This window comes from Tyto alba, unplaced genomic scaffold (genome assembly GCF_018691265.1).
Source record: "Tyto alba isolate M040663 unplaced genomic scaffold, T.alba_DEE_v4.0 Super-Scaffold_7, whole genome shotgun sequence".
Classification (NCBI taxonomy): Eukaryota; Metazoa; Chordata; class Aves; order Strigiformes; family Tytonidae; genus Tyto; species Tyto alba.
The window spans coordinates 26,705,073-26,725,717 of NW_024881328.1; the positions used below are offsets into that span (position 1 = coordinate 26,705,073).

The 20,645-nt window shown below is 34.6% G+C and overlaps 1 protein-coding gene across 1 annotated transcript in view; it reads right to left on the reverse strand.

Moving 5' to 3' along the window:
• CCDC141 (coiled-coil domain containing 141) overlaps nt 1-20,094 on the reverse strand; it is a 99,088-nt gene extending 78,994 nt beyond the window's left edge. Inside the window, exons 1-2 of the mRNA XM_033010928.1 lie at nt 19,993-20,094; nt 18,280-18,402 (exon numbers count right to left, since the gene is read on the reverse strand). Coding sequence (XP_032866819.1) covers nt 18,280-18,402; nt 19,993-20,094 — 225 coding nt within the window. The remainder of the gene's footprint in view (nt 1-18,279; nt 18,403-19,992) is intronic.
• Between the last annotated feature and the right edge of the window lie 551 nt (nt 20,095-20,645).

Here is a 20,645-nt window from a genome sequence, read left to right on the forward strand (position 1 = left end):
ATGGGAAAATAAATCTATATTAGGCAAATTAAAATCTGTGATAACTTATTCTCATAACACAGACTCTAATAAAGGCTGAAGAACTGGAAAACTTCAAATTCTTCTGACAGATCCAACTAAAAATAGGAAATTGCAGAAAACTTATTGTTCTAAACACAGAACCATAACCTCCAGTCCTCCCTAGACCTCATATACTACACAAAGATGTCAGCTTGAACTAAAGAGTCTCAGTTCTAAAACGCAGTACTATGAGAACAGCATAATAAACTATAGAAATTTTAATCTGTCTTTTTAAAAAAATAGAATAAAATTATTTTAACTTAACTTTACAGATAGCCAACTATGAAAACAGAGTGGTAAAATGAACAGGCATAAGAACAGCTCCAACAAAATCATCTTTTTCTACAGTATATAGAAAAGTCATTATCAGCAACGTGACTGCATGTTTATTGTTTGGTGACAAACAGATCAAAAAAAGCATCTGATCAAAAGCCAGTGTTCTAGAGAATACACACTCCATTTTATTTTCTGAATACCAAGAATGGGAACTGCTGCTTTCTAATCCTTCTGTAAAGCCAGTTGGTTTTGTTCTGTTGAATCCCAATCCTGATTGTCTTATTACAAGAGAAGAAAAAGGGAGGAAAGCTCATATCCTCCAAATGCTACCTGTTCTGTATTTTAAGTAGAAATCTAGTGAACATTTAAATAAAATGATGCTTTGATTTTAAATGAAGTCATTTGCATGAAGTAGACACTCTCACTCTGATGTAACTATTTTATATTTGTACTGTTTTATATCTCCATTATATCGCGAGACAAGAATCAGATCAGAAAACAGTTGGCCTTGGGAATCTAATTGGAAATATTCCAGTCAACTTTTATTCAAGAATATTTACCTAGCTGGCAAGGTAACTAAGGGCTGCTGCAGGTATTTTTCTTCTCTTACATGCAGCAGTCAGAATCCTTATTATTAAAAATGTAAAAAGAGCAGCACTGACCCACGATAATTTTTAAACTGCAGAGATTATATGGTTGTACAATTAATAAAATTTAAGACCCAGCTTCATCAAAACAATAACAGTAAGCTAATGAATGGAACTCATGAAAATTTTAAATTAAAAACCATCTTTCATTGCAATCTAACAGTTCTTTCAACTCTTTCTTGGTTTTTCTTTTGTAGGTTTGCATCATTATTTGTCAATCATTTTTATACTGTCAAAGTTATAAAAATTATGTTGTCCATGTAATACTGGATTTTCCTAAATATAGGCACAATCCTTTCAGGGCCAACAAAGCCTTAGTTCCTTGTTCAGCCTCAAAAAGGGGCTAAAATCCAAGTGCTAACTGCCAAGCTCGACCTGTGTTGAATGAATCTTCGCTAGCAGATCTTTAAAGGAACTTTAAAGTTAACTTTAAGGTAAAATTAAAGGAACTTTATTTTGTTTACTAGCACTTAGAAGAAAAGATCTTGTGAAAGTCTTGTGGAAACTTTAAGGCCAAAGTATAGAATAAAAGAAATATCATAACAGAAGATGAATGAACAAAATACGTAAGGATGTGACTTCATCACCCTGTGATAGCAGAGTAGGATGAGGTTAATGCAGACATAATTCAGAGTGTTTACTAGATATATTTGAAAATGCTTTACCAATATTTATGATGTAAAATGATTTTCTAGCTTCTTTATGCCAAGAATTTGCTTGTAGCAGGTATTTTTGATTTCATTTGAAAAAGTGCCATAAACTAAAAAATAAAAAAAATGGAAAAATCTGCTGTCATGACTGCATTCATTATGTCCACTTTCCTTTAATTGTTGGGTTTCCTAATCATGACACTTCTTTCAGACATCACAAAACTCCAGCAAAAGGAGACTATATATTATTATAGGAGAAACAATCCTGTAAGGAATATTGACTTCTAGTGAGGAATGAAGTTATGAGACAATTGAAATAGATATTACATAAAGTGATATCAGAATTTTAAGTGTTCAGTCAAAAATCATTCTGCTGAAAATAAAAAGCTCACTTTAAGGCTAAGTGATGGCTAGAGAACTAATCTGGAGATTTACTATGCTAGCAGTCATTATTTTCAGTTTAAAATAACAAAAAAACAGGGATTTTTTTCCCTGATATTTATCAAGGAACTGGGAAATATCAGGGAAAAAAAATCCTGGTTTTTTGTTATTTTAAACTGAAAATAATGAAAGGGGGTGATATATAGTATTCCTACCTCTCTTAGAAAACTACAGTTTACTGAAAATAATAAATGTTTGTTGGTTTGGTTTTTTTTCCACTGGTAACTGACTTCAGAAGTAACCTACAGGCAAGATAGCCGCATAATAAGGCACACCTTGGTCTACATTTTTCACTTGTTCAAGAACACTGCGATTTAGGTAGGGTCTTGAAATTTCCAATGGTCAATACAATACTAACAGGAAGAAAGTTGATTCATCTGGAAGGCCAATTTACTTATCCTTTCAGTGCCCATCCTCTATTTTCTACTTGGTTAACTTCAGACACATGGAATTTTCACCATAAAATATCAAGCGCAACAAAGGTAAAGCTGCATTAATAGTGCAGTCACATTTCTATTGTGTTATATACTGTTAGTAAAATCGGTAGTTAGCCTGATATGATATTTTGTTCTCATCTTACTAATTATGCCACTAAATTTGTTCCTAAGCTTTTGCACAAGGAATACTAATGAATAATTTCTTTAGTTGAAGTCATATGCCAATAAGTAGATGGGCACACATAACTATAATATGCTGCTCTTCAAATAGTTTATACATTTAATATATTTTAGTCTTCCAACTTATTTCTAGTGCTAGCTGTTCCTGTTATCATTCATTACAATCCACATACAACATAAAGGCAGGATATGACATTTACATTCCTTCAAAACAGACCTAGATTTTGATTCTCAAATATATTTTTAAAACAAAGTCAGACTGTTTGCCAGATGATTTTAAAAGACTAACCCAATAAAAGCATGGCATACAACAATGTTTTTGTTACCATGAAGACACAGTTAGGGATAATTGGACTAGCTTCTCAGATACATAAGAGGAATTTATTGCTAACTTTCCATATCACACTGCTCGGTCAAAATAATCAATATTTTCTAACTATATATGATAACATAACATGAAATGCATAGAGCTCTGTTTGTCTACAGGACACAGAAAAATATCCCACTCTTTCCTAACAGGTCAGCTTACTCAAAGCAATAGCACTCAAGACCTGAATTCAACACTAACACTATTTTACATTAGAAAAAGTATATTCCAGAAGAATTGTGAATCAATAAATAAGATACGTATTTTTAAAAATCTTTAAAAATGGATAACAAATAAGTTTTATAGATTTCATTAATTTTTTCAATAGGTTAACTACTGATAAATTAAGGCGTATGAAGAGATCATGAAAGGGGGAAACAAAATAAACAAAGGTTTCATGTGCAGACTGGGTCATTCTCCGTTTTTGTCATTTAACAGGTATTTCCTAGTGTTGGATGATATACCCTAAACTAGTTTTACACTTATTTTAAACTAGACCTAAATTTAGGGCTATGTCCTACAACAAATTACCCCAATATGGCTTTCTGATTCTTTGATTCTGATTCACTTGTACATAGGAAGTGCAAGTTCCTGTCAGAGTTCAAGTACTAAATGTCAACTTGTTTTTATGCAGTGTTAAAGTTTTCATCAATTGGATGTTCTAAAATTTGGTGAGAAGACTAAAAAATGATGAGGCCACTTGTTTCTCTGGGCAGCTACCTACCCTCAACAGGCAGGGGATAAATTAAATCCACAGTTTTAATAATCAATGCTTTTAAGAATCAATGCCATGGAGGAGATTCTTGTCCCTGCACTTTCCAGGCACTTCGAGAAGCTTGCAGAGAATTGGAGTCCCTGAAATCCCCCAGCTTATTTCCAACTTGCAAAGCTTAGCTCTAGTGAAGAGGGAAACCATGAGATTGTTTCTTGAAGCAGTCATTTGCCAGGTAAGGACAGAAAGATAAAGCATCATGGAGCGGTACAGACCACTTGGCCTCAAAGATAGTTATTACTGAAAAAGCCATTTGTCCTCTGTTTCTTTGCTCCCTCTGTTTTATTCAAGGTCAGACCAGCAGATGTTCCAGCCCAGGGCTGAGATAACCCAAAGACAGCTTGTTGCTTCCCAGAACTATTTCCCCCTTTATGATGAGTGCTGTGATTTAGCACAGATTTTTACCCCCAAAGGTTCTAAAGAATGGAAGGAAAGGTCATGTGAATATATTTTTTTTTAACTACTAAGTTAAAATTATTTCATGATATTACACACAGTTTATCCTCTTATTTACAGGTAGGCATTTTTAGTTGTAATCTATAGGCTACAAAGTTCTTCTCAAACATGCTGAGATATTTGTATATCTCTGCTGCTACAGAATTATCTCATTTCAACAACATTATCTATAAAATCTTATGTAGCTTAGATTTGTTTTTTGGGGAAAAAAGAAAGAGATGAGCATACCAAGGCATGAACTATTCACAATATTTGTCTTGGTAAATCTTATGCAGAACTGCAAAAGCTGCATTGAAGTATGTGCATCAGATCTTCACATTTCATTTCAGTGTAATCTTCAATAGGAAAGCTACTGAATTTATGGATTTCAAACTCCTCAAATTTATGTGGCAATAAAAAAAAAGAGAAAACCCAAAAATATCTTATAGCCTGATCAAGCCTGAAAAGTCAAACTTGCTCCACAGTCAAATATTCTGGAACCACTTAGAATATAAGAAAATCTTGACAGGTGCACATAGAAAATGGCATTTCTTTGGCGTTGTAAACATCTGTTCACTTTTACCCCTGGCTGTACATAATCTCAGCTGAGAAAAGGAAAGAGGAAGCAGGAGCCAGACAGGGCAACCTGGGACAGAAGTAGAAATGCATTTCTGAGCCAGCAACACCTGAGGCAGGTGCAAGAGCTTCTCCTCCAATTATCTCACTACAAAACTGGAGAAAAGCCATGAGTTAACAATATGTTGAATACCACTGCTAATTGTCTTTAAACTTTTTAATTCAATATAGATTACCAAGATTTTATTATATTGTGTTAAATTGAAATAAACCCTCCTCTTCACTTGGAAAGCTTAGTCCCAAAGAATCATTTATTTAAAAAATTACCAGATGGAAGAGCTGTGAGAGATTTGACAAAATCATACCATAACAATTCATAAACTGAAATCCATGGCACTGTGCAAGAATTATACTTTTATACAAGAGTATATATTGCAAGAACTGTATTTACTCCAACGATAATAAGCCCTAACACTAATAGCGACCAAACAAAAACAACAAAAAAGAAAACCTAACACCGCCCCCCCCCCCCCCCCAAAAAAAAAAACAAAAAAACAAACAAACAGCAAACTGCCAGCAGTAGGTAGATGGAATTTATGTTGCTCTTTGACAGGCTATTTTAAAATATAGAGGACTAAAGATAACTTTTAACTGTGTCCGGGCTTAAGACGGCGCATGTTGGTAGACTCTGCTGAAGAAATTCAGAAGATTCCCACATGCTCTGAGAAAGGTGATGTCCTACTGACCTCTCCCATCACACTACTGAGTACCCAGGATCTGAATTTACTACATCAGTAATAGCTATTATTCTAAACTGAACTTGGTCCTCAGCTTTTTTTCACACTCAGGTAATGGCAATTAAATCACTTTCATACTCATGATGGATGTTTGTATCATCAGAAAAAAAAATACTGAGAAACTAGTTCATGAAACAAGTAAAGGTAGACTTTGTAAAATATTTTCATCTTTGAGTATCTGTACACTTACCACTAAAATACCACATCTCCGAGTTAAGATATTGACAGTCTCTGTTTAATAAAATTAACATAACAGACACAGTTAATTGATAGCCTCTGTCCATACGGTAAGGTATAGAGAGGTGTCATTTCCTATATAGCATGAAACACTTGTATTTTCCTCCAGAAAATTTTGAGTGCAATAACAAGTATTTAATCTCATTTTGTCCATGAATAGCATTGGCATGAAAGGGCAGAGAATGGGTTGAGAGAGCAGTTGTGAAAACATGATCAATACATTGAAAAAATAAATGCTACCTCTAAACCAGCTATTTTAATACTACCGGATAAAAAGTTGATGATGTAGAACATTAAGAAAAGCCACTATTATGTTTCTTTCTTACTGATGCATGAAATGGTTGCATGCACAACAACTCTATAAAACTAGTGGCATTCACTAATTATCCAGCATGAGATTTTCTTAATGTTCTGGACCAGCTCCATAACTATAACAACAGAAATTAAGCGAGTATGTGATACTCAGTCTCTTTACTGATTCAATATCTTAATATTAACCTATGAAAAGAAATAATTGTCATGACTTACTACTGATATATTAAAAAAAAAAAAAAAAGATAAAATATTTTCAGAACTTCACACATAGATTGCTTGTCACTAGTAGGTTAAATTATACCACTTTCACAGCTATCCTGAATACACTGGAAAAAGCAGGTGCCATTTGAGGTAGCTGCATTTGGAATTTCTTGGCAAAGTCTGACTTGTTAAAGAGCTGACTATTTATATTTTGAAATAAAACTAGACATACATTTATCCTAATATTACATCAGCTTCAACATATTAAAAAGACCTTTCAAAAGTTAAATCTTTCCCAACTACTCAAGAGTGACACTGTAAAATTGGTATAGGGCCCAGAAGTAGATTTCCTTCTTTTAGAAGCCTTTTTTCTGAACAGGTTGTTAATTAACATTTGTACCTGACCAGTATGGCATAATTTCCAGTAATTTATTAGCTGTGAGGCACATAATCCCTAAAACACAGTTTTCAAAAGCTATCCCAGCTTTTCTCTATCAGTCATGCTTCGTGCAATTTTATTTTTTTTTTATTCAATTACTGTGTAATGAATTCAAACCTAACCAAAGAAAATTTGAAAGTTAAAGCAAACTAAACTGCCATATTTAATGAAATGCAAAATGAGTGTGCATAAAGTTACAAAAAAGAATTAGAAAATTGTTCATGTGTAATACCTGTTTAGTTTTTATAACTGATTCATGGAAATTTTGAAATAGACTTAATATTAATTTTTTCTTTAATGTCTATTGAAAATGTTTCACACATTTAAAACAGTTGTGTGTGTATATATATATTTAAATAGTAGCTACTGTAATATTACAAAAACCTAAAATACTATCAAAACTGTTGTCATTTTGTCTGTTACCCCAGCAACAGAACACTGTTGCATTTTGAGAAGACAAACTAGTGCAAAGAGAGAAATATTTTACAGGAAACCACTCTGTTAAGAAAGAGTTCAAATAAATGAGATGGTCTTCAGAGTGGTATTAAGGATTTATTGCCATGAGTTTGAAATTATGCTTTCCACAGCTGTCAAAGCCATTAGTTACTGTGAACTGTTAAAATATTTATCCTCAACTATTTTAACTGCTATATATGGGAATAGTTTATTTTTAAACTGAGTAATCTACTCAGTTATTACTAATATCAGTAATCTAATCAGTAATCTAATCAGTAATCTAATCAGTAATCTAATCAGATATTACTGATTTTACGCTCTTCATCTTTGAAATACAAACTTTATCAACACAGAATCATAGAATAATTTAGGTTAGAAAGGGCTCTGAAGATCATCTGTCCAACCTGTTGCTCAAGTTACTCAAGGGCTTATGCCATGAAGTCTTGAACACCTCCAATAAAAGAAATTCCAGAACTCCGCCGGACAACCTGTTACAGAATTTAACCACCTTCGTGGTCAAAACTTTTTTACTAATATCTAATTGGAATTTCCTTTTTTTCCAATTTGTGTCTCTTGTCCTAGAAGTAAACTTGGTAAGAGGAAAAAAGTGTATTTCCATCAAAAAAAATTATGATTTATGGAAATATTTCCCAGAAACCTGAATTTTTATGAGGTGGGGGTTTTAACTGAATTAACTGAATAGAGTTTTCCAATAAACCCTTAAAATTATTTCAATCATGTTTTGAATTGGATGTTTCTGTTTTGGCATGTTTTCTTAATACATAAAAAAATGTACTTATTGTTTCAGTGGAACAGGAACAAATTTGGAAGGCTGTTGTATCTGGGAAAAGTCTGTGTGTTTGTTTAATTTTTCCAACTTGAATGGGGGAAAATAAAAGAATCCAGCTCCAAGTATGTGGTGCTATTATTTTTCAAGTTAACAAGTATGTTACATGAACATGTCCAGAGTACTTTTCATTTCATATGCTATTTGTTTCATTTTATGAACTTTGCCTTTCAACACAAAAATATAAAACAGTACATTTCTCTTTGGGCTCTGAGGAGCTGGCATGAAGCTTGACAATATAAGGAATGCCTAGCATGTAGTCAAAAAAGGAGTTTGTACAAACATGAAACTTCTCTTGGTCTCAGTAAAACCATATCAGAAAAGCATGGTTTTAAAAACTACAGGCCAATTTCTAGGTGAGATGCTATTTTTTCTTTCCACTTCCACACAACAACATTCACTATATCAAAAATGAACATTGGTAGCTTAAAGGGAACAATGGTCTGGTTAAGATTTATTGAGAGGAACTAACAGGGTTATAATCCCAGGCCTGTGGTTTGCATGCTTGCTGTCTGGTGTCATGGTTTGAGCCTGGTCGGCAGCCAACCACCACGCAGCGGCTCTCTCTCCCTTCTATTCTGTCAATAAGAAGGGACAGAGAGCCAGGCTTGAGGTTCAAGACAGGACTGGGATGGGGAAAAAAAAATCCCCCCTTTATGGTCACGACCAATAGGCAGACTCATTAGGGGAAGAAAAAAAGAACATACATTTATTACAGACACTAACAACACTTAACAGAGTAGGACAGTGAGAAGCATTGCCACATCTTGAGAACACCTTCCCCCCCACCCCTCCCTTCTTCCCGGGCTCAGCTCTGCTCTCAATATCTCTACCTCCTCCTCCCAGTGTCGCAGGGGCAGGGAATGGGGGGTGCAGTCAGTGCTGCCATTTCCTTTATCTTCAGTGGGGGGAGCTTCTGGAACTTCTTCCTCCTGCTCCATTATGGTCCCTCTCTCACAGGAGACAGTCCTCCACAAACTTTCTCCAACATGAGTTCCTCCCACGGGCCGCAGCATTCCCCACACTGCTCCGTCATGGGTCACTCACTTCCTCCGACTGGATTCCCTCCCATGGCTGCAGCCCTTCGCGAGCTGCTCCGGCGTGGGACATCCCCGCATGCTGCAATCCTCCCAGCGCTGAATTACAGCAGCGGGGCTACCTTTTCCCATGAGACCCCGGCCTTCTTCGGGCACAGCCCCTTGATCCATCGAGCAGGAGCCACAGGCCGTAAATCAATGTCTGCTCCACTGTAGATCTTCATGAGTGGCAGGGGGGGCTGCCCTGCTGTCTCACCACAGGATACAAGGGGGTCTCTGCTCCGGCACACCTCCCCCCTCCTTTCTTCCTCCGTTCCTCCACTGACCTTGGTGTTCATGCAGCTGCAGCAACTCCTCCTCACAAGTCCAACTGCTCGTCACCACGTCCCTTCTTAAATATGTTATCGCAGAGGCACAGCTGATTGGCTCAGTTTTCCAAACAGAAGTGGAGCTGACTTGGAGCTGGGGGAGCTTCGAGAAGCTTCTCACAGGGGGCGGCCCTGATAGTCCCCTCCCCTGCCACCAAAAAACTCCACCACTCACTCAACCCAGGACATCTGGTAACACAGCAGTTGTGCAGCCACACAACTCTCCCCTCACTCATTTTCAGGGTACTTTTGGGTCTGATATTGTAGCCAAGACAGAATGCGAATAGCTGAAAGTCTAAAAACATCTTTTTATGTAAGCTGTGATGGATAGTATGGCTTCTGTAGTCATTTGTTCACAGCCCATTATTTGGGTACCATTTGGTTACAAGAGCATGGAAAGAGAGGGGAAAGCTGTCTTTTCTCTTCCCTGATTGTCATAGACTGAGCATCCCTTCCCTCTCTGGAGGGAAATAAAATTTGGCCTTCTAGAGAACACATCTACGTACACTCTTACCATGTATTTAGAAAGCTTCTGGAGTGTAAAGGAAGGCAGACAGAAGAAGATACCTAGCAATCAGGGAGCTTGAAGCACCATCAGAGACTGTCAAACTCCTGAGGAAAATAAGGACTAGATATAGATAGAACTTAAACTTCCTAGAAACCTAGAGGTCATAGCATACAGTATGTTGCAACCCAAAAAGCCACATGGAGCTGCTAATATCAGGACATAACTAAAGGAAGAGATGAGATTTATGGGGATAGGGTTTAATAAAAAGCTGACTTAGAGGTGCAATGAAGTTACAATAAAACACAACTCTATAGAACACTTCTGGTGGTGTTGCCATATTTACCTGTAGAAAAAATTCAAAGTCATGATATTTTAACATTAGCCCATGGAATCCTAATGCAGACTTCAATGCTTAAAATTCTGGTTCTCTCATTATAAGAGTCTGTTGCTTGTGGATTTGCAAATCCAGGATGAAACTTCATGTAACAGGATCTGTGTCATACTGGATTTTTCTGGAAAGTTTCAGCTAAAATATAGAAATTGATCATTTCTAAAAATAAGAGGAAGGAAGAGTACATCATTACAAGGTACAAGTTTTGCTGAGGAGCTCTAGAACACACAACCTGCAACAATGGGCTTCAGAGTCTGGAAGACCCTGTAGACTGAGGGAGAACAGAATTGAAGTTATCCCTTCTGGTTCTGAGGGCTTGTGTTGCAGTCTTGATAGTTTTTACCATAGAAAGAAATGTAGCCATGATTAAGAATTTATAATTTAGTATAATGTTTACATATTTGTTTAGTTACTACAGTACTAAAGAACACTGGAGCCACTGTATTTTGGTACATTGTTACCATAATTTTATACTCTAGGCATAGCTAAAATTAGGAATGCAAATATAGAATACCACAGAATTATAATTAGCATATCATAGAACTGAAACAAAGAGTATTAGATGAAAATATATAAATTAAAAATAAGTCAAGATCTGCACTTTCGCTCTTAAATTTCATGTGTGGAATACATCTGCTAAGCTTAATTCTACCAGTCTCATTACAAAAAGAATATATTCCTCATGTTAAAACACTCTAAAATTATTTTTAAAATAAAAAATGCAAAAAATTTAGGTACAGTCATAATTTCATAGGTAGGACTGATTTCAATCTTCCTGAATTTTTTACTGATATGCTTCTCAAAAAAAAACAAAACAAAACAAAACAAAACAAAAAAAAACAACAAAAAACAAACCACAAACTGAAACCCAAAAATAGAATGTCAACAAAGGTTTTACCTGTGCTTCCTGAATCCAGTCATCATAAAATATTCTTTTCCCTCCGAAATACTATCCAAAACTACTACTTAAACCGGCAGCAGCTCCTGAATCAATCTAATTCATAACTAAAATTCACAATCTTCAGTAGTAACTAAAATTCACAATCTTCAGTAGTTTATGTCAACATAAACAACAGATTTAAATTATTACCTATAGTACAATCAAGATCTCAGACGTCAAGAATTTAAATAAAACAAAGATTGATAAATTTTCATCCTCTATCAAGATTACACAATGCCTGGGTCAATCAATTTCAGGTCCCCTGGTCTTAGAAACAATAATTTCAGACAGTCTTTTTCACAAATATGTCCTATTGCCAATAAAAATCACCTACAATTCTTGCCCCTTTTATTCCCATTGAAAATCTATTTTGGGACAGTGGTCTGACAGTTAGAAACCTTTTCCAGCCTACCTCTTTTAATGATCTCCATGTGCTATATATATTCCTATGCCAGCAGTGGCCTTCAATTTAAGCAGTTGCTCTCCTGTGATGTTTACCCACACAATATATTTATGAGAATCTCAGTCTTTCTGCTAATCCAAACAAAACATCTTTTTAGTTCACTAAGAAATAAGATAGTCTTCCCTTTTATATTCTTACTAGGCACCTACGTTCAGCTTGATGTTGTTTTTTTTTTTTCAGTATAGATGGCCATAATCCTAAATTCCCACTCATACTTCCTAATTCTCTTCAGAATAATTGCAAGTATCAGATCCTAGACTGTTTCCACAGCCATGGTGTTTAAGAGCTGTTCCACAATCAAGTAGTAAACTTAAGGTCACAGCAAAGATACTTGCTATTCACTTTAACTGCATGACCTTATATTTTGATTGTTTAACTTTATAATGCTTCCTCCTGACCCTCTTCCTTTCCTGATCAAGCTCATTTCAGATTCACCATTTCATGATGAGGTTTCATGATCAGATTGCTCCCAATGAGCAATACTGCTATCAGAATTGGATATTGGATTGCTCTGGAAGGAGAGAGGTTTGGAAAGCCCTCTGCCTTTTGTTCCTTTTTCCATCTATTTATCTGTCTGTCATTGTTATTTCCTGAAAAACAGGTAGGGCTTGTCAGACTGTTGGAGCAGACTTGAATGAGCAGCTGACTGAATCACACATTTCTCTCATAATTATGGAATTATATCTAGCTTATCTTTAAACCCTGATCATGATCAGTGATTTATTTCCTTCTTCCTTCCCTACATTTCTTTTCATTATTATTTTAGGCTAAATTTCACACTTTAGCTCATTTTCTGCATGGTACAAATGTCCAACTTCAGATTATTACAGGGAATATTGTAACTTGTAATTTTCAGGTGCATGAACTACCCTCCTCACTGAGATGCTGCTAAAATTAATCTTTATTTATAGGTAGTGCTGAAATTGTACAGCACAAATAGCTACTAACTTGAAGCCCAGAAAGTAATGATAAAACTATTTTGAGACAAATACTATTTCAGTGGGAGTTTTGTTCATGCAAATATTGAGCGAGTTGAACTAACTTTCAAAAAAAATATTTATTAAATCTTACTTTTCCTTTTTTTTTTTTTTAAATCACTTGCAAAAGTCAGCTCTTCTTTATAATGAAAATGCAGCTGAACTTTGCTAATTGTACTGTTGAGCACCTCAATAATTAATTTTAAATAATTCAGAAGATACTAACAAATAATTTATTTCATAACAAATTTACTGAAAAATAAGCATTATGAAAATATTTCTACTTGAAATAACTGAAAGACTTATTTAAAAGATATAAAATGCAAAGAAAGAGCATATTATATTATTGCTTTTTGAAGAATGTAATTTTCTAATTTGTTTTTCTTGGATATTAGCATATAAATTACTGTTTTGTTATTTATGCTCTGTGAATTGAAGTAAATAAGATAATTAGGAGCAATCTTCAGGTTCATGAGCCAAATTAATAAGAGTTTTGATTTTTAAACTTAGGTTTATAGGCTAATTTCTGTTTAGTAGCAGTTCTGCCACAGTCTCTTTCATGATAAAAACCAGAACTTTGGAAGCAAACCAAGAATGTGACTGTTTGTCTTAGTAAGGATTTTAACATTGCCATAGCCAAAAGCATGGCAACACATACACACAGAATTTTTCTTTTTTTAATGATCCATAAAGCATTAAATTTGGTAGATCCAAACACTAAGACAATATGTTATCTCCAGATAAGACTTCCACTGGAAACAACTGAATTATGGAGAACAGAAGAAAGGCAGAGAAATGTGTATGCACCATGTAATCAATATAATTTTAACTCATGGAAGCTTTGTGTCTCTAGTTTTTCTGGTTTTGATTCTTCTCACTTTTTTTTGATATCTCATTTTTTACAATTTCAAAACATACATGTGCATATATTTACATTTCCAGAACATATAAAGCTGCTGATGGTCATCTAAACAATGAGGCAAATGTAGGGAAGAAGACTTGCATGAAATCACAGAAGTTGGTATTTCCATCAAAACTGTTACTGCTGATATCATCTAATTTAGCAAAAAAGAAGTAGAATATATTGGTCTAGAATCAGAACAAATTAGTTGAGACTCCCAGAGGGTCAAATCACAAAGAGAAAGGTCTATGATTCCAAACCTGAAAACATTTATATTTCATTCTTAACCATGTTCAAAAGAAACATTTTATTTCAGTTTGTGGAACTTGCAACAGTGGATACATAAGTGTTGGCAGCATCTAGACCTGTCAAATTAATTCATGTTATAAAAGAGCAAGTAATTATTTAACACTCACAAACACCAAATTTATGTTCAAAGGAAATCAAATCTGTAAGCTTGCCTAGAACAAGTGACAAGCATATGCAAATTTTCCCAATCAATTAGACATCACTGAACAAAATTAAGAAACTGAGGTATAGTTACCTCTTAAATCACTGCTGCTAAACAAGTTTCATTAATCTCCTGGGCTACTAGTTGGCAGTATAAGAATTCAACAAGAACAAATAGAATAATTGCCTCTATGAAGGACATCAGTATTATACATATAAATTAAATTTCAAGAGCACTTAAAGGCATTTCAACTAGATGTTGTAACCATCATGTACATGTTTATTGTTTAGTTTTACTATTTCCTGTTCAGCATTTATTCTTTAAACTCTATTAACAATAACATGCCTGTTTCCTAATCTATAAACATTTGAAGTGGGGACCTTTTCAAAAGCTGTATTCTGCTTTTTATTAAATTATCAGGGTGTTCCCAATTCCCAAATTCAACGGAACAAATTTAAATCAGTAATGAATATGATAGAATACATTCTATCAAAAGAAGCTATTTTGTATATGTTATTTCCTATTGCCGTAAAGTACGCACACCGGTTTTTATGAGAATAATTCTGAACATTAAGAGCAGTAAAGAAATGCTCTAAAAATTACTGCTTTCTCATTCAACAGGTCTGTTCCTATTGTCCTTTAAAGTACTATCTGCCTTGTTGAGTGTCAAACTGGTTGCTTCAGTTTTTTTAACTCCCGTTACTGTTGCTAAATCAAAAACAATTACCTGGAATAGTGAGCTGAATTACCTTTGTTTTCCTCTAGCATCAGTACTATAGACTGATCACTGTGCCAAATTTTGCCATTCCTGACACGTGTGAATCCTCAGTGTATGAAGTCAATTAAATAATTTGGCCTGCATATTTTGATTATAATTTACAATACATATACTGGTATTAGAATAATGAAGCTAAAAAGCAAAAGCATGATCAAAGCCCAGAATGAGTTAGCGGAATAACATGGGATAATGCCAGCATGGTCACCTATGCCATATAGTATCTTCTAAAAGCCCATAGGTTATTCAGCACTGATTCCAAAGATGTATTTAGTATCAATCATCTAACTCTTCCCTTAAGCAGGACTAACTTCACATTCAAATCATTGCTGATTCACAAATTTTTGCCTGTCCTGCACAAATACTAAATTGTGAATTGAACTAATCAGCAAAGTTAAGCATATGTATATCCAGTATTGATGCCTATCAGGAAACATGATTTATTTTGCACTTTTTTTTAATACAACAATAAAAACTAAATAGAAAAACATTTCAAAGTTGGCTCACCGTTGTACTTTAAATTCACATGACTGAAAATATTCCACAATATACACAATTGTAACCATTTCCTGGGGATCCAAGTGGAGAAATCCTTAATTATACTGTTTTCTACTTGCAAACAATTTCTAGCTCTAAAATTAAAAAACATAAGAATACCATCCTCCCTTCTTTTTAATAAAGCACAGTAGAAAAAAAAAAAAAAAACAACAAACTTTTTTCCCCTCTTGTTATTATGTAAATTTCTAATCTAAATCTAAACTTTTTGAAAAGTTACAGGATGAAAAAAATAAATAAAGTTAATAGGGCATTTGACAACTTTTTAAATTCATACAAGCTTACTCACTGAAGTAATTCAGATCATCAATATAAAGTGTAATGAATACACTATTTTGAACTAAAATTTCTTTTTTTGATGGATATTCATAATTTATTCTATGGAAGCCTTCCATTTCATAAATATGCTTTTCTAACAAGATATTTATGATTTGCTATATGCCATATTAGCCTTACTACAGTTGCATATAAGTATTTTAAAAAGATATGTAAACCCAAGGTAAAGTACCACAATGTCGCCACAGAACTAGAATAAGTTCTACTTAAGCACAAGACCTTAGTTTCATCTTTACCTTTTTAGACTAATAATGCATTCCAAATGCCAAGATCTAATTAAGATCAAAAATAAACATGTTATAAGCTGCCATAGACTATCCTTCAGAGTCGGTTGGAACAAGATAGTGAAAATGACAACTTGTAGCCGATATGGAAAAATTAAAAATTGCACTGAATAAAATTGCAGCTGGGATAATGTTCATGTATTTGTACAATTAATTATTGTTAGAGTTTACAAAAGTATGTTGCTCACTAAGGGTAAAAGTTCAAACAGAATTGCATGTGCTGGATGGATACCATCAAAACAAGTACCATCTAACAACTGCAAGTCTGTGTCATCTTTTCAATCCCTCTCCTTCCCACATTTCTAAATTCTTTATCCCCTCATAAGTAACTAAATCTTTATGTCCATAAATGTTGAAGACAAACACTACTACCTCTTTATCCATCTTCACATAACTAATGTATAATTAATTACAAATACTAAGTGGAAAAAATTACTATAATCAATATTTCAAAGACTGAGAATCATTCTCATAAAAACTTTTGATGAGTGGATTTAGTATCTTGAGACTGAATAATTACTGACAAGTGTTAACAGCCTACTATAATACAGAAAGTGTCACATCTGAAAAATGCAGTCAGTATGAATTATGACACTGCAGTCCTGCATTACTGCATCTCAAATTATTGCAGAAAATAGTCATTTTGAACTAAATCCTTTTGTAGAATGTTCATTAATAAATGCTGAATTTTGCAAGGACTGCAGGTTTACAACATGAAATAATATTTGTTCCTGATATATTTGAAAGACAAGACCTACAAGATGCGTCTCAGAACATTTGTATTATTTTCTTCCCCTTAGCAAACACTTAATATAGATATGCACCATGAAGATTTGACTTGATGGTAAATTGTTATGTGAACATGTTTAAGACTGGAATTATTATGTTTTCTTTTCCCAGACTTTAAAATTTATTTTTGACAGCTAGGAGACAAAGCTCAGCTTCTTCCAGTTGTCAGTGTGTAAGAACTCAACTGATTTTGAATTGTTCAAACAGCATACAGCAACTTTCTTCAAAGATGCCCGAGTGTAGCACTGATGGAAATAAAGATGAGGCACTTGCACAAGTAAAGATAGCAGAACCACCCTCTCTGGTTTTGTTGGTGGGTTTTGTTTGTTTTTTTTTTTTGTATTGGGGTGTTAATTTTTTACTTTTTGATTTTTTGGTTTGGTTGGGTTTATTTTTGTAATGCTATTCAAAATCTACACTATGCACCATACTAGATTATATTCTATACATACTGTATTAAATTACCTGACATATGTTTGAGATTTATAATGCAATGGAAGCACAGAGTCACTAATATTAAATCAAATGCACTTGATCTTGTCCAGATTGTATTTGCACTTTCAGATTTGAATTTTATGTAATCTCAAAAAAAAAAAAAAAAGATAAAAATCTATTAAGATAAATTGCTGTGCATAGCTCCAAGATTTTAGAGGAATTTATTTGTCTATAAATATGAAGTCAATCTGCCCTATCAAAACATGAAAACAAAATTTCTTCTTAGGTGCCTTTAGACTGTTCTCAGTGTCAAACATCCACATTTAAAATAATTCAGGTTTTTCATGCAAGCATGTCATTCTATGTCCAAATGCCACTGTTATAATCTGCCCTCAGGAGTGCTAAAATTTCATTTTAGGCCTTTTACCTAGCTAAAATATTCCTAGTTCAAGACAAGCAATATTTAATGTTAAGATATCATTCTTACTGTAACTTACATCTATTAATATTCAATAAAAATGTGCCTGGAATATCTACTTCACACTTACAAAGAGCTTGCTTTTGTTTACAGCTGTTGTAAACTAACCAAACTTTTCGTAACATTGGAGAAAAATTTAAAAATTACTTTCTGTTATATTTAGCAGTTACTAAAGGCTATAGGAATTTTTCACTTGACTTGACAGTAATGTATACAGTGGAAAAAACACTGCATCTTCACTGCTGTTGTCAAAAAACAGTAATTAACACTGAACATATTTTTCCAGTGTATAGGCCTAACTTTGATCTGTTACACTGACAAAGGCTGAACATAGCTTTTCCTGTGTGGAGTTTAACTTAACAATCACATTGCAAGTGGAGGCCCAGGCATTTATGTCTGCTGTCGTACCTGAATTATAAAGACTAGATGTATTTTTGTGTGTTCTTATCACATCTTACCTTAAGTTTAGCTAGGAGGAATTCATGATCTTGCAGTAGTTTTTTCGTCTCATCTTGATTGCTGCCAATTTCTAATAAATTTGGTGTTGATTCAGCTAGCTGAAGCTTCACCCATTTTCCGCACTGTAATAAGTAAACAATTACAGCCTTGAGAAAACACAAGCTCCCCTTCCATTATTTACTCACACAGAATCAAGTCACACATACTTTCCATGGTCATAGGAGCACATGTTTTCAATTGCAGAATGAAGACAGACAGGATACGATATAAACTTCACTTCATTTAAAACAAATATCAAAACCCCAGAGACTAGACCTACCCAATAGCTACTGCAATTTTGGTTTTGCCTGTGAGGAGTAAGATTATCACAGTGAGCCAAAAAGGGAACATGAGTTGGAAAAACCTTTCATCTGAAGATTGCAAAGATAGTTAAAGAAACTTGGGCGTGTGGATGGAAGGTACAACTATATTACACCAGATGCAAAAACCATAACCCTAAATCTTATTTCTACCACACAGATCCAACATACCTGTACAATGAATATATATAGAGAGAGACTGAACAACTAGCAGCAGGGACATTTAATAACCTTTAGAATAGGAACCCAAACAGTAATCTCCCATTGTGCCCTGGAGGATACACAAAAAAAAGGAAGCTTCACAGTGACCCAAAGCATAGCTAATTCTTCCCTTGCTGTGTTGCAGAACCACTACCATCCGAGAACTGTAAGTCAGAGAGGATGGCGTTAAGGAATAAAGCAGTGATGTCACTGGAGGTTAGCATGGTTCTCACAGCACACAAGGGAAAAATACATGTCTTCACCCTACAGAATTGCTCCCTTGAGGCAGCAGTGTCCCAAGAAGGGTGAGAACTGATAAGAGAGAACCTTCCCACCCAACACAACTAAGGTAACCCTATCCCAAATAATCACCCTAATTCCATGACAGCCCCGCTCATTATCACCTTATGCTGCATTACAAACTCCAGTGGCTGAGACCTGTGTGTTTTCCAAGTTGCCTGGAGAATGAAGAATCAAACTGTCAATAGATTGCACCTGGGATTCAGTACCTAGGCATCCAACTTTCCTACCCATGACAAATTTTATGCAAGTTGTAAGCGTGGATGTTAGATCACAGAGCAGGCCTTTAGGTGCTTATAAGCACAGCTATACACACACAGGAGCTTCTACTAAAACACCTGGGAATATAAATTCACAGCTTTCAAAAATAACCACTCATTATCAGGTTTAGGCTTTCCCCCCCAGCAAATACTTTAAAAGAAGACACACAATCTGCATTTATGACATTGGTAGACTACTTATGTAAAATTATTGCTGAGTATAATTTAAAAACAACCCTTGAGAGTCTCAACTATGATTAAAGGTATCATCATGCTTATTAATACATTTTCATGTCACACTGCATTTATCTCTTACTTTTTAAACAGAGTAAGAGGAATTCCTTGCTTCTAAGAGCCTACTTACTTTGGCCAAATTATTTAGTCTATTTTTAAATAAAACCACCCACAAACAGAAACTGTGAACAGAAACAAGTATTAACTTCCAAGAAAGCTCTATTAGATATTAACTGATTAAATTACCTTGCCTCATCATCCTATGTTAACTATTCATTTACACAAAACATTTTAAGTAAGTGGTAATCACTGAGTGGCAGAAAGCCAAGAACAGACATGCTAGTAGTTGCTGCCTTACCTTAAGTACAGCTATAACAATACTGGCATCCCCGGCCTGAACAGCAACTGAACTGACTGTTGTTGTAGAAAGCCTCTGCTCTGAACTGGCTTCATTTGACATGGTGTTTCAAAATGGAATTTCATACATTAAAGCAGTCTTGAAACGCTTTTTCAAGGTCCGCTGTTCATTTCAGAAAGTAACAGAGTTACTTGGATTCATTCAGTGAAACAGCTCAGCTAACACTGATTAGTCTGCCAAAAGGAAAGAACAGGAGGTTAAAAATAGACAACTCCATTGAGTTTATCATTCTTGAGAGAGATTTGACACACCCCTAGTTTGGTAGCATTAAGCTGCCTGTTCTTTTTTGTCACCAATATGAAGCGCAAAGGGCTTCTCTTCCATGAATATCACCTGACACTGGCTAACCAAAGAAAAAAAGATTCTCAAATTGAAGCTATAAAATATTTCATTATTGAGTCTCTACAGACAAGCCCAGTGATTTGAGTTTCAAAAAAAAAGCAACTATGCGATCTTAATTTTCACATTCTACAAGTAAAAAATTTTCTTGTTTATTAGTTACTGAATATATATGCTTAACAATTCTTCCACTGGGTCAAAGTATTTAGATGGGATGAATGTGTATATAAATCAGATGCTGAATTAAAACAGAC